Here is a 13,344-nt window from a genome sequence, read left to right as displayed (position 1 = left end):
CTACAATTTTGGAGTTTATCCATGTGTCCCTGGGCAAGCATACAAATACCATGTCTTTGCCCAGCAAGAGTACAGGCCTACTGAGCATGCTCAGTGGATGTGTAGATCCTGATTTATCCACAATGGACATGGAATAGGATTGTAAACTTTGTATATGTGCCAAAAAGTATAGTTACTATAGTTACATGACACTGAGCAAATGCCATTTGGGAATGCAGAGTGAAACAGGATCTAGGTCATGGTGTTCAAACAGAAGTGTGACTTAACGCATAATAGCAGAGTATGTATCAGACAGGAAGATTTTTCGCCTTTCTTTGCAGAATTAACAGGGGGATTCATTCTTGAATTCCATTGCTTGATAGCAAAATATAGTTTGCCAAGATAATGCGTATCATTTATAATTGGATATATTCCTATTTAATTTGTTTAATCTGTTTTCATGGAAATATGCGTCCCTAGGATATTTGTTGTGCCAAGAATTGCTATTGAAGTGGGTGAGGTAGAGACAGACTTTACATTATTATACTTTTAATCTTTTAAATTTTAATGAGCAATCTCTTTATCTCCTTTTAAGTTTACCGCAATTACATTCTCTGCAGCAGATCTCAGCCATGACCCTTAGAATTTCAGTAGGAAACAGATCAAACCTTGGAGTGACATGTATGAATAGCACTTTTATCAGAACTAGCAGTTCTATTGATTTTTTTTCTTTTGAGAAAGAGACCTCAGTTCCACTGTTATTGTTTGAACCCAGGACACAGTTTATCTGATTTATTGATTGCTTATTAAGTTATCTCTTAAAATGCATGGTGTAAACCTGAGTTCTGTATTTTTCCCACAGAAAAGTGTCTGTTGGTCCAGTTCTGATAGAAAGCTGGGGACAATGAACAACAAAAGATATTTTTGTTAATTAATGATTTATATGAGGTTGAGCGATTTCTTGGTAAATTAGTTTTATAAACAGTGCTGACTGGAATTCTTAAGCAAATACTGACTGTAAAAATGTAATCCGCTGCTGGTAGGTGGAATAAACCATGTACATTATTATGTCCTAATGATAACAGTGGATTTCTTTCTATTACTTTTGAACTCGTATGTAATGCTTTTGTGTAGCAGTTTGCTCACAGATTTTGAACTTGCCTTAAAAGAAATTCCTAGTATTGTAGCAAAAATTATGCATGTAAAAAAAATCCCATCACTTTTGGCTTTTTGACAGTTTTCAAAGAGCTGAAGAATGCCTGGTGCACTTTTACAGAATTTTGTTTCCTAAGCAAACAAAATGTTTTCCTCAGATAAAAATTATGTAGTCATTCTGAAATTGAAATGTAGGCAGTAAAGTGGAGACTCCGTTTGTGAGAACTTTTCCAAATGCATTATGGAATGGATAGATGCTCAAGAGTCCTCTTTTTCAAAAGAGCAGGTCATTTCTAACAGGTATTTTTAATAGCTAGGTCTTAAGAAAAAATGGTGGCAGAATTCCTGTCATCTGTACTTGTAGAAAAACAGCAGCAACAACTCCAGCCCTTATTGGGTTTGTGGTTGGATGTATTTCTGTGTGGAGTACAAACTTTAGATCTTGCCTTTAACAAAAATGGAAGAAAGGTTAGGAACTAGGTTTCTAGGTAATGCTGGTTCAAATAATGGCAACAGAAGGCATATGATAGCAGTTCTTCTTCCCCATCAATGCTTTCAAGCTACATTGTATACTTACATTCTCTTTCTGTCTACAGCCTCCTTAAACCAAACCAACTACCAAAATATTTGAGGCTTGCTTATCACTGGCATCATTCTATCTATTTTTTTGTTTGAAGAATTAGGAATAATTTATGTAATTCGCAACAGTAAGAATGTTTATTGAAATACGCAAGAACATAGTAAGTGATTTTTTATTTTCATACCACTATACAATTCATTAAAGTGGGGAAAAAAACAGAGACATTTTAGGCTTCCTTTTTTCTTTTAAGAGAAGAAAACAGAGGTGCACTTGTACATCGATCCCATACCAGATTGGCACTGATATAAGGAAAATTGACAGTATCAGCAATTGGCTTTTTTCGGATGATGTGGCTGATAATGTTGCTGATAAATGCCCTGTGCCACAGTGCAGCACACAGGCTTCCAGGAGCACAGCTCAGCAGTGTGGAAAGCAGCCAGGTCTGACTAGCAAGTATGTTGTGAGGGAAGGAGCATGATGCAAGGGGGGCAAATCGAGGTCCCAGCAGTGACGGAGACAGTGGGGCAGGGCTTGGGCAGGGGCAGGTGCAGCACAGCCAGAATGGAGTGTGGCATGGAGGCACAAGCAGCCTGTCTGGGAGCACAAGGAGGGGTGGTAGTTTCTGCCACTACACACACCCCGGGAGGACATGGGGGGCATGTGCCCCCAGATCTGCATGTGAGGTGATGGTAGGCTGCTGCTATGGGCTAGGGCTGGGGCCGGGGGCGATGCAAGCTCTTCCTGTTGGGAGGCTGGGCCGGCCTGTGCTCAGGGTGGGTGGTGGCGATGCTGGGAGAGGGGCACTATGGCAAATTTCGGGGTGGCTGCAGCCCCCCCCCCCCTTATAGCCCTCTTCCCAGCGCCACCACCATCTGCCCTGAATGCAGCTTGGCCCAGCCCCCCCGCCGGGAAAAGCCCAGTGCCACCCACCACCCCAGCCCACAGTGGCAGTCTGCCCTTGCCCTGTGCACATATCTGGGGGCACATGCCCCCTATACCCTCCCGGGGTGCATGCAGGAATGGGAGCCGCGCCCCCCTGTCCCCTAGATGAGCCATTCTTGGCTCCGTCCTGCACCCTGCCCTGTCTGGGCAGTGCCTGCCCCTGCTTCTGCCCCAGCCTCACTACTTCCCTCACTGCAAGGACCTCAATCTGCGCCCCACATGCCCCTTCCTTCTCCCCTCACCCCTTCCCCCACAACTGACTTACCAGCTGGATGCTACTCTCCAAGCTGCCCAGCTTCATATCAGAATCGGATCGGTATCAGCTGATATGGCTTGCTAAAAATCGGCCATCAGTATCTGCCCCAAAAAATCTATCCGTGCACCCCTAGAAGAAAATGTTTATTTTGGCCACACCAAAATAAGTTTTCTCATTTTTGCTGCTTTTTAATGGCATTTGTAAAAGGATTCTCTGTTCCAAATATTGATGTTGTTTATATTATTGGCTTCTCTTCAACTGATTGGACCTTAGAGGATGTGACTCTCCCATGCTGATCAAGCTCCTCAATTATTGTTTTAATCACTCTGGTTTTTGTTGGTTCTGAATGTAAAAAAAATAGAGTGTTAATACTTGATTCTGTAAATGTCAACATTAAAATATATAAAACCATAGTTCTTTGTTCACTGACACCTTTTCTTGCAAAAGATAATTTTAGAGACTGTTTTAGATAGATTATAGTGCATATTAACTTAAAATACTATAAAATCCTTTTGTCTTCACTCAGGTTGAGTAAGAAATTCCACTCTGCTAGTTTGACTCATGAATTTGACTAGAATATTTAATTAGATTTAATAAAAGTTAATTACATTAATAACAATTAAGGCATATCAAGAGCAGAGGTTGCAATGAAAAATAATAGCAATAGGAAGCAATTTTTTTTCTAAAGTTGCATATTCCAAGATCACTACAGCTGAATAGCTCATAATAGTATGAACAGAAAAAGCAAAAGAAGCTCATTACTTTTGCTGCTACTGCTTGATCTTGATTCAGACCTTGCAGATCCAGAACCTCTAGACCCCAAATCTGCAGCAGAGACAGAACCTTGAGATCCTGAAGTTGTAACAGATTCTGTTCCTCTTAATCCTGAGCCTGTTCCAGCAGCGTCATATCCGGAATCACTGTAATATATTAATATTGTATTTTTGGAGACTGCTTATGCATTTTGCTTTAGATGAGGTATGTTCCCTGTTGGGAGAAGGGGGAGTATCAAGGACTACCCCAACAAGTAAATTTCCTTATTACTAGGCTGCTTAGTCATGCTCCCTCTTGCTTATTCTCTTGATGCAGTGAATCTTTCATAACTTTTTGATCAGTGGTACAGCTTCTCATGAAGAGGTTCAGAGAAGCCATTATTCCAACCTTGACTTTGTTCTATAGGTTAAGTTACTCTTCTCAGAGGTGAGAGTTGTTGGTTTGAACCCCACAGGACAACCTTGCATGTGGGTCTCCTATTTCCTGAATAACTGCTAAGCTGTTGCAGAAGAAGTGGGCAGGAGTACCACCACCAACCCTCATCTGATCATATTTCTGAATGAAAGTAGCTGTGGTGCGGTATTTTGTGATGAACTCATTGCTGTATGTATGTGTTATGAGCCTGCCTATCAGATCAGTTCCATATGCCATAGGGCCTATGGGGACTAAAGGACAGGGGTTCCTTGTTCGAGAATCACAAATAGTACCAAGATTCTCATCTCAGCCAGGATGATGGCTCTTCTCAGCATGGTTAAGAGCACAGTGTTAGACAGCTAAGCAACTTTACTTGGGAAAATGTAGGTAGACCAAAGTGTCAGGTGCCTACAGTAGTTAGAAAAGGTTTTTGTTGATTGCTCACTTGGATTTGGATGCTTAAATTCCTCTTAACTTGCACTTTAGTGGCTGAAGTGGTGTTTTGGATCTGGATCCATAGTGTTTGTTATAACAGTTGTTTTAAGATAAGTTAGACCAGGGGTTTTCAACCAGGATGGCCTCAGGGGATACTTGGCAGTGGGCACTGCTGCACTGCCAGCACTTCTGCTGCTGCCGTGCCACCGTCATGCTCACTGATCGGCCACGGAGGACTCCTTCTTTCCCCCTGGCTCATCTGGCCACCGGGGGACTCCTACCTTCTCGACTGGCCACTGGGGGTACACTGACCCAAAAAGGTTGAAAACCCCTGAGTTAGACAAAAGTGGTAGTGGAAAGAGATGGTTTCTGTCCTTTGTGCAGTGTAGATTATGCAAAACATCAGATATCACCTCCAGCCAGAGTTCTTTGGGCGAATCAACCTGGTAAATGAAAACAGTACTGAAAGGGTAAAAAAAAATCCAAGTCACTGGGCATATCTACACATTCATTAATGCACAGTGGTTACTGAACATTTAATTTAATACTTATATAATTACGAACTTTTGTGATGCCTTTTTAGTGATAATATTACATGGTCGCAATAGCCTAATACTGTACAGTCCATCAGTCCATACTGTGATGCACTCCTGTGCAATGTTATTAGGCTACTGCGCAGTTACTGTCTTGTGTAGACACTCCCACTTAGTAACATAAGACCCATTTTCAAAAGTGCCTAAGTCACTTGGGAGCTCAAATCTCATTCAAAATAAATGGGACAGGCTCAGGAGTGATTCAGATGCTTTAAAAATGGGATTTAGGCTTCAGTCACTTAGCCTAATTTTACCCAAAGAACCCCACAATGATTTATGTAGAACCTGGAGAGCGGGTAAGACATTTTTTTATTGGTACAGTTCATTTTCTTACCTTTCCTCTCGATCTATGAGGTGGCGGTAAGTTTCAATCTCATTTTCCAGATGAACCTTGATATCTAGGAGTTGTTCATACTCTGCTTTCTGCCACTTCATGTCATCCCTGATCTGCTGTACTTGGGTCTCCACGCTGCTTATCACCACTTGTATTTGTGAAAGTTGAGCACAATAGCGAACTTCTGTCTCTGCCAAAGTAGCTTCAAGAGATTGTTTCTGACAGAAAAGAGAGGTGCTTGATTCTAATTTGTGAGAGTCAAAGTAGAAGCTTGTGTTTTAACCATGTGTGATATAAAGGTTAAAATAGCACCTTTTAACACTCAATATAACACATCACTTGACACTTAACTGTTGATGCTTTCAGCTGTTTGCATTTGTCTTAGAAGATTAATTTAATTGTTTATATATTATTTTAAGTTCAATTTGTGGTGTTTGTAATAGTATAATGCAGTGGTGCTCAACTGTTTTTGCCAGCGGGCAAGATGGGCAGTGCCCAGGCCATCTGTGGGTCAAATCTAGCTGGTGGTCTTGATTCAGCATGGGGCGTTCATGACAGGGCCCCATCCCATCCAGCAACCTGGAGAGGGACAGGAGACATCCTGACTCCAACTTGGCCCTGTGGTGGGGAAGGGAGGAGGCATGGCCTAGCCTGGCAGTGGAAAGGGGGTGTGGCCCAGCCTCTTCCTCAGCCCAACAAGGGAAGGATGCTTGATCTGACCCCGTGGGGGCAGGTTCGGGGCTTGAGCTGGTCCCAGTCTGGCTCCGCAGGGGAAAGGGGGTGTGGCCTGACCTCATCCAGCCGCACGGGTGGGGAGAGAGGGTGTGATCTGGCCCCAACCTGTTGTATGGGACTTGGGAATTTAGCAGTTGGGGAGGGTGGCTGTATTTATTGCCCCCCTCCTCCCCCAGGAGAATGTCACAGTTAGGCTCCATTAGTGTTTCCCAAACATTTGATATCTGGGGCACACGTTTTATCTTGGTGGCACATTGCACTCTTACACCTAAAAAGGTGCATGTGTGCTCATGTTCATGTGCATGCATGCAAGACTCACATAGTAGTCCTCAACATTTTGGCCCCAGGGACCAGATGAACAGTCTTGTGTCAGTACACAGGCCAGATTTGATCTGTGGGCCTGATCCCACCCCCAAAGTGAGGCTGGCAAGGCTGGGGCCTGATTCCTCTGCACAGAGCTTGGATAGTCATTGGCAGGAGCAAGGTAGCAGTGTTAATTGCCATCGTTCCCCCCCTCCCCCCCTGCACCAGATTTCTGGACCCATGGGGAGCTCTGCAGGCCAGATCTAATGCTAATAAAGTATTGTTTTATGTGGCACACTTTTGCCACTCCTGTGGCACACTATTGTGCCATGGCACAACCTTTTGGAATCACTGATCTACATGCTTTCTCTTGCTTGGTTCCTCTACAGCTTGCAGGAGTTTACACTGTCTTTCTCTTCCTATTGAGCTCTATGGATACTCTCAGCATCAAATAGATGCTCAGCATGCTCTGTCCTAACCAAAGGAACTGGGGACTCATGGTGAGCTTGGTTGCTTCCCAGCACTGATTTGTACTGTAAGAGACTGAGGGAGGAGATAGAGACCTAAGTGATCAATCTCACTCACTTCTGAGCATGTGCAGTGCCTTAAGCTGAGATAACTATGTATCTTTTTAGGCCAAAATGGAAGCACCAAAGAAACTATTGAGCAGGGTTGATTACAATTCCTTTTTATAATTTACCACCTAAATTCTGCCCTAATCCTGTTTAGGCACCTACAAATTTAATTAGAATCTGGTCCTTTATATTTTGTAATGTTACTACTAGCTATTGAGCATTTTATCTTTTAGTACAGAAGTTGTTGAGAAGATAAAGTACAAGGAAAAGTTATCAGACAGACACACAATTATTAGTTAAATAGAATATGTAACATACAGGATCCCTGCATCGTTGAAACCAAAGACAAAATCACCAGTGATTTTACTGAAGACAGAATTTTAACCAAAGATATTTGAGAGTTTACATCTTCAGAGATACACACCTGAGTTAAGAGCCTAAGACTCATTTTCAAATGGGACTTAGCCTTCTGAAAATGTTACCCATGATTTTTAGAAGGTAATCAAAAAGGTAAACATTCCCATACCAGAGCAAGTTGGGATTTCAGCTCTATCTCCAAACCTTGAAAAGTGTGTTTTAGTTCAGTAATCTGACTCTTATTGGTATTGGTCTCCTCAGCACTGAAGTTGATCTGAACATTCAGTCCTTTGCTCTGTATTGCAATAACAAAAAATGTAGTTTAGTGAAAAAAGATCGAAATTTTGCAGACTTTTTTCAGAACAAGGAATCAACTTTCAGAAACTTGTTAACTGAACCATTCTTACCTTTTCATTAAACCAGGTTTCAACATCCTTGCGATTCTGCTCTGCAAGGGCCTCATATTCTGTTCTCATTTTATTCAGACGTGTAGTAAGATCAATTCCTGGAGCAGCGTTAATTTCTATATTAACATCAGGAGAGGCTGAGATTCTCAGATCGTTCATTTCCTAAATGAAGAGGACAAATGAAGACTTTGGGCTTGATATAACAAGGAACAAAGGAGCAGATTTTTAAAGATATGTAGGTGTCTAATTCACGCTGATATCAATGGGAGTTAGGCACCTAAAATATGTTTAAATATATGAACCTATGTACTCTAGATTTGTGTTTAGGTTACAGAGTAGCTTAAGTGTCTTGTGTAATTCTGTTCCTTCTTGTGTCTTGTACATTTGTGCAAATTAATGGGACCAAGGTTTACCTTACAAAGGAGTATGAATAACAATGAACAATAGTGAAGAGTAAACTCTAATTCTAAAAAATGGCCTCCATAGTATTTTATAAAAATAGCTGTCAATTTATTATTAATTTTGCACCTGGACAATTAAATGCTTAATTTAAAAAGAGACACAGCATTATGCTTTTTAAATTTTATTATGAATACCTTGGTATTTTAAAACATGTACCCAAATGTGTTTTTTTTCTGGACATAAGCCCAAAATTTTGTTCTGAAGACAGCTAGTAGCTAATAGATCTGTTTGGAAAGATAAATCAGAGCCTGTTAAATGGTTCTGTGGTATTTTGACCAAGAGTCTTCACACTCACAGAGTAGGGCAGGGAAAAAATTAAAAACACTTTAAATAAAGATTACCAGCTTTCAGTAAAAGTTGCCACTTGTCTCTTAATCACTGAAAGAAATTTGTTCTTACATTTTCTGATTTGCACATCCTTACAACGGCACAGATGTCCATTGTTTTCCAAGTTTTTATACCTTGAGACATCCTAAGGTACTTCTCTTCATTTGCCAAGAAATATGAATTATCAAAGTTTATTGCTTCCAAATATAAATACTTGTAAAATTGCAGTAAATGTCCCCCTCATTGCCAATTAGAAATCCTAACAAATATCCAACTGGTGTAATTGCAGCAATTCAACTGAACATTCCACAAGCTTTGATTAAGGGTCGGTGCATAGTTGTGCTCCCCTATAAGCAGGCCAAAGACCTTACTATGACACGCACATGGTGCTTGCTTCCCTATTTGTTTTGGATGGAATTATATGTGCACAAGATTTGTACCTGGTATTGATTACTTACTTCATGCTATTACAGCTGTGCTGACTAGTGCATGAATGGCAGTGTTAGGAAGCCAAACCTACATTTACTTCCCCTGCTGCTATTTTCTTTGGGTGAGGAGCAGTGACATGGCAGGTATGATTTCCTTCAATATTAATCCCTGAAATCTATATAGCTCACACAGGGACTAAAAAAATAGAACCAGGACACCACCTTTTTCTTCTGCAGAAGTGCAAGATGAGTGTCTATCTCACTTGATGTGATCAAATAAACAGTGACATTCTTAGCAAGATTTCATTAATTTCCTCTCTATATTCTTCTGAAAAACAGACTCCCTTATAATGTAAACCCCAAAGGCTAAAATAGCTAATCCTTAAGAAGAAGAATTTACAAAGATTCTCTGTGTTATTAATAAGCATTCCAGGCTGGATCCTTAACTGGTTTAAATCAGCAACCTTCTCTGATTGCAATAATACACCAATTGACCCCCAACTGGCTCTTTGACTTTAGCTGTGCATAGATCAGCAGTGCGACTGAGGGGAGAGGTGACGAGGGTACCAGCCCTGAGTGCTGAGTTAAAGAGCAAAAAAAAAAAAAAGCAGCTGCTGCTGCCACTTTTTAACTGTTAGGCTGCTGTTGGTAGCCCACTTGTGGCAACCTGGAACCTGTGGCTTAGAGTGGACAATAAGCTGAATATGAGCCAACAATGTGCCCTTGTTGCAAAGCTAATGGCATACTGGGCTGTATTAGGAGTGTTGCCAGCAGATCAAGGCAAGTGATTATTCCTCTCTGTTCAGCACTGGTAAGACCACATCTGGAGTATTGTGTCCAGTTTTGTGCCCCAATTACAGATAGGATATGAACAGATTGGAGAGAGTCCATCAGAGGGCAATGAAAATGGTTAGGAGTCTGGGACACATGACTTATGAAGAGAGGCTGAGGGAGCTGGGCTTATTTAGTCTGGAAAAGAGACGACTGAGAGGGAATTTAATAGTAGCCTTCAACTACCTGAAGGGCAGTTCTAGACATGATGGAGCTACACTGTTCTCAGTGGTGGCAAATGACAGAACAAAGAACAATGGTCTTAAGTTGCAGCATGGGAAATTGAGGTTAGATATTAGGAAAACTTTCTATTAGGAGGGTAGTAAAGCATTGGAACAGGTTACCCAGAGAGGTTGTGGACTCTCCATCCTTGGAGGTTTTTAAGCCCTGGCTAGACAAAGCCTTGGCTGGGATGATCTAGTTGGAGATGGTCCTGCTTTGAGCAGGAGGTTGGACTAGATCAGCATTTCTCAACCTGTGGGTCACGAGCCAAGGTCACAAGAATATATGAAAAGGTCATGAACAAACTTAAAAAATGGATCAACAAACTTTAAAAGAGAAAAATGTGGGAAATGGTGGCTTTTTCCTTGCAGGCTGGCAGAGTTCTAGCTTGTGAGGGGCTGCTCAGGCCCCCCCCCCGCCCTGGGGGGCTGGGGATGGGAGGCAGTGTTGGGCGCGTGGGGCAGTGGGCCGGAACTGACCACTGATGTTTACAAGTGGGTCCTGGTACAAAAAAGGTTGAGTACTGCTGGACTAGATGACCTCCTAAGGTCCCTTCCAACCCTAATTTTCTATGATTCTCCAATTTTTAGTGCCTCGTGAGCCACTTCCACCCTGTTACACCTTTGAATAGATCCTACAATACCGCTTCATGATTCTTCTTGAGGTAAGCCACCTCATCAGCCAGGCTTTCGATCTGAATCTCCAGGTTACTTTTGGCAAGGGTTTGTTCATCTAGGACTTTTCGCAGACCACGGATGTCCGCTTCAACATTCTGACGAAGGTATAGCTCATTCTCATATCTAAAAAGAATTGTTTAGAAAACTATGGTCAGATTGCCATACTCATGATTATTGCTGCATAATACTCCATAAAATTCCAGAAAAAAATTAAACAATTTGATTAATTACTGAATGATACATTATGGACCATGTCTGAGAATTACAAACTCAAATTTTTAATTCTATGAATAAAATTGTCTGGTATATGAATAAAAATGTATCTGTTTTAACCCTTTTAACTCATTTGTAAATTCTGGAAAACACACTCAGTTAGAATTTGCATTGATTGCAAGATCTGGCTTACAGCAAATAGATAGTACTTACCTTTCTATCCCTTTTACATGTTTCATAGAACTTCAGTAATCTGAGTCATCATATTCTTTCAAATATAAGACACACCTTTTAAAATTGTGTATTTCTTATAAATATTTTCTGCATCTTAAATTCAAATAAAAAAGGAAAGGAAGGTTCTATATGCACCGCAGAGGTCATATCCATATAAATATTTCTCTTTGTGATGTTTCATTTTTTTTCTTTTAATTTGAGAGTCCAAAGATATGGGTGGGTCTTGAAGAAATAAGGAATACATTGCATTATGGTAAATGTAATTATAAAATGTTTTAGCAATATAACATTTTAAAGTAAAGTTTAATCATTGAAGAAATCTGTGAAGATTTAAGAGAAATATTGCTGTTTAGGTTGATTAAAGCAGGTAATGAAAGATTCTTATAAAATTATTTGATAATGTTTAATGTTGCATTCATTTAATAGCTTATTTGCCATATAATTAATTTAGCTTACTTCACTTTGAAGTCATCAACAGCCAGCCTGGCATTGTCAGTCTGCAGAATGATACTGGCATTTTCAACAGTTGCAGCAATAATCTAAAAAATGGAAGGAGATTACTGAGGGGGAAAAAATATTTATTGGATTTTTTAAAGTTTTCTTTCACTTCGCCTGGGTCCCATTCTTTGGGTGAAAGTAATTACAGTCAGTGGAACAGTTAATGTTAAGCACTTTAAGAGCTGATATATTGTACTTACATGAGGAACTAAAGTGAAAAAAATATTTGCTCATGTGGTTCAGTTTTTAAGAAATATTTCTTCAGTTTGTTCAGTTTCTCCCTTTGTCCATTCAGTATGACCCTTATTTTTCTTTTTCCATATCATTTGCTAATAGTGTCTTTTCATTCTTACTGCTTCATGAACACCTTGTAGGCTTACTTCACATACTTCACAAAAGTCACATTAAGATAAATCAAAAGTGAACTTCAGGTGGCTTTAACAGGGTTGTATTCATTATGAACATATCAAGTACATACTGGTTCCTGGAGTCCAGTGTGACTGCTACTGACTTGTTAATATATGTATAATGTAGATAGATATATTTTATATTAACATTACAGTTAAAAATAAGCAAATGCTTTAAATAGCTACTTTTTAGAATGGATACTAACTAAGCATGTAAATTATCCTACAAAATAAATGGTTTCAAAATGATGTATTCTTACCTGATTCCTAAGGTCCTCAATGACGGTATAGTATTTACTGTAGTCACGGGATCTTCCATCAGTATAGGACCCTAATGTCTTATACCAGTTCTGGATTTTGTGCTCAAGCTCTGCATTTGCCTCCTCCAGAGCTTGCACTTTGCCCAGGTAAGATGCCAAACGGTCATTAAGGTTCTGCATGGTTTCTTTTTCACCACCAAAAAGAAGTCTGCCATCACTACTATTATTACCAATAGCACCATAGCTAAAGTTATGAAAAGATCCACCTGTACCACCTCCAATACCACCCCAGCCCAAGCCACCACACCAGTTTCCCCCAGTCTCATACATTCCCAGACCAGAACCTCCACCCAAACCATACACTCCCCAACAGGGTATTTTCACAGATGCACCACCAGTATGGCAGGAGGAAATTTGCCTAGACCCACAACCAAAGAAAGACATGATAGTAAAGTACAGGGTAAGTTTGCAAAGGCAGAAATGTAGCTCAAGGGCAGACTGCAGTATAAAGACAGGGTCCAGCTTTTATATTTAGATTTAAAAGGGAGTGTTCTTCTGGAACATATTTTTCTTAACCCTATTGTTCTGTTTGGCAGTATATCATACCTATGCAGCTAATAGTTATTAATAGCTAACCCAAATATTCCTGTTCGCTTGCTTTCCCTCAAATCATTTATGATGTCAATGTGGAAAATGGGAGAACCAAAATATACTAGACCACATTATACTCTTCATCTTTTCAACAAGATTGTGTAATTTTCTCTCTCTGCCCCACCCTCGCTTTGAACTTTTTTAGGGGCATTCCTACTCTTTCTTTGATTTCTCATATACATGCCTATATGATTGGAGGGTGTGAAAACAGCTTTCTTTTGGACTGGTTTTTGTTCGTCATATTTCTTCAGCCAGGGTGATACAGTAATAGTTGTTCAGTTTCTGTTGTCTGTGG

At 40.4% G+C, this 13,344-nt stretch overlaps 1 protein-coding gene across 3 annotated transcripts; it reads right to left on the bottom strand.

Annotated features, from left to right (window-relative positions):
* Positions 1 to 2,872: 2,872 nt before the first annotated feature.
* LOC149866921 (keratin, type I cytoskeletal 10-like) lies at positions 2,873 to 12,969 on the bottom strand. Of its 3 annotated transcripts, XM_090044449.1 has the most exons (8): positions 12,399 to 12,958; positions 11,690 to 11,772; positions 10,753 to 10,909; positions 7,840 to 8,001; positions 7,602 to 7,727; positions 5,463 to 5,680; positions 3,675 to 3,832; positions 2,873 to 3,254 (listed from the first exon to the last, which is right to left on the bottom strand). In XM_090044449.1, the coding sequence occupies exons 1-8, from the start codon at positions 12,840 to 12,842 to the stop codon at positions 3,148 to 3,150; spliced, it is 1,455 nt and encodes a 484-aa protein (XP_089900575.1). In that variant the 5' UTR covers positions 12,843 to 12,958; the 3' UTR covers positions 2,873 to 3,147. The 3 variants fall into 3 exon arrangements, with proteins under 3 accessions (XP_089900575.1, XP_089900576.1, XP_089900577.1); XM_090044450.1 differs by lacking the exon at positions 2,873 to 3,254 and having other exon boundaries at positions 3,690 to 4,997; positions 12,399 to 12,969; XM_090044451.1 differs by lacking the exons at positions 2,873 to 3,254; positions 3,675 to 3,832 and adding an exon at positions 4,810 to 4,978 and having other exon boundaries at positions 12,399 to 12,962.
* Positions 12,970 to 13,344: the final 375 nt, after the last annotated feature.

This window comes from Crocodylus siamensis, chromosome 4, assembly GCF_052110815.1.
Source record: "Crocodylus siamensis isolate JL-2025a chromosome 4, ASM5211081v1, whole genome shotgun sequence".
NCBI classification, from domain to species: Eukaryota; Metazoa; Chordata; order Crocodylia; family Crocodylidae; genus Crocodylus; species Crocodylus siamensis.
The sequence above is the reverse complement of the archived record's forward strand: the minus strand, read 5'-3'. Positions and strand labels throughout refer to the sequence as shown.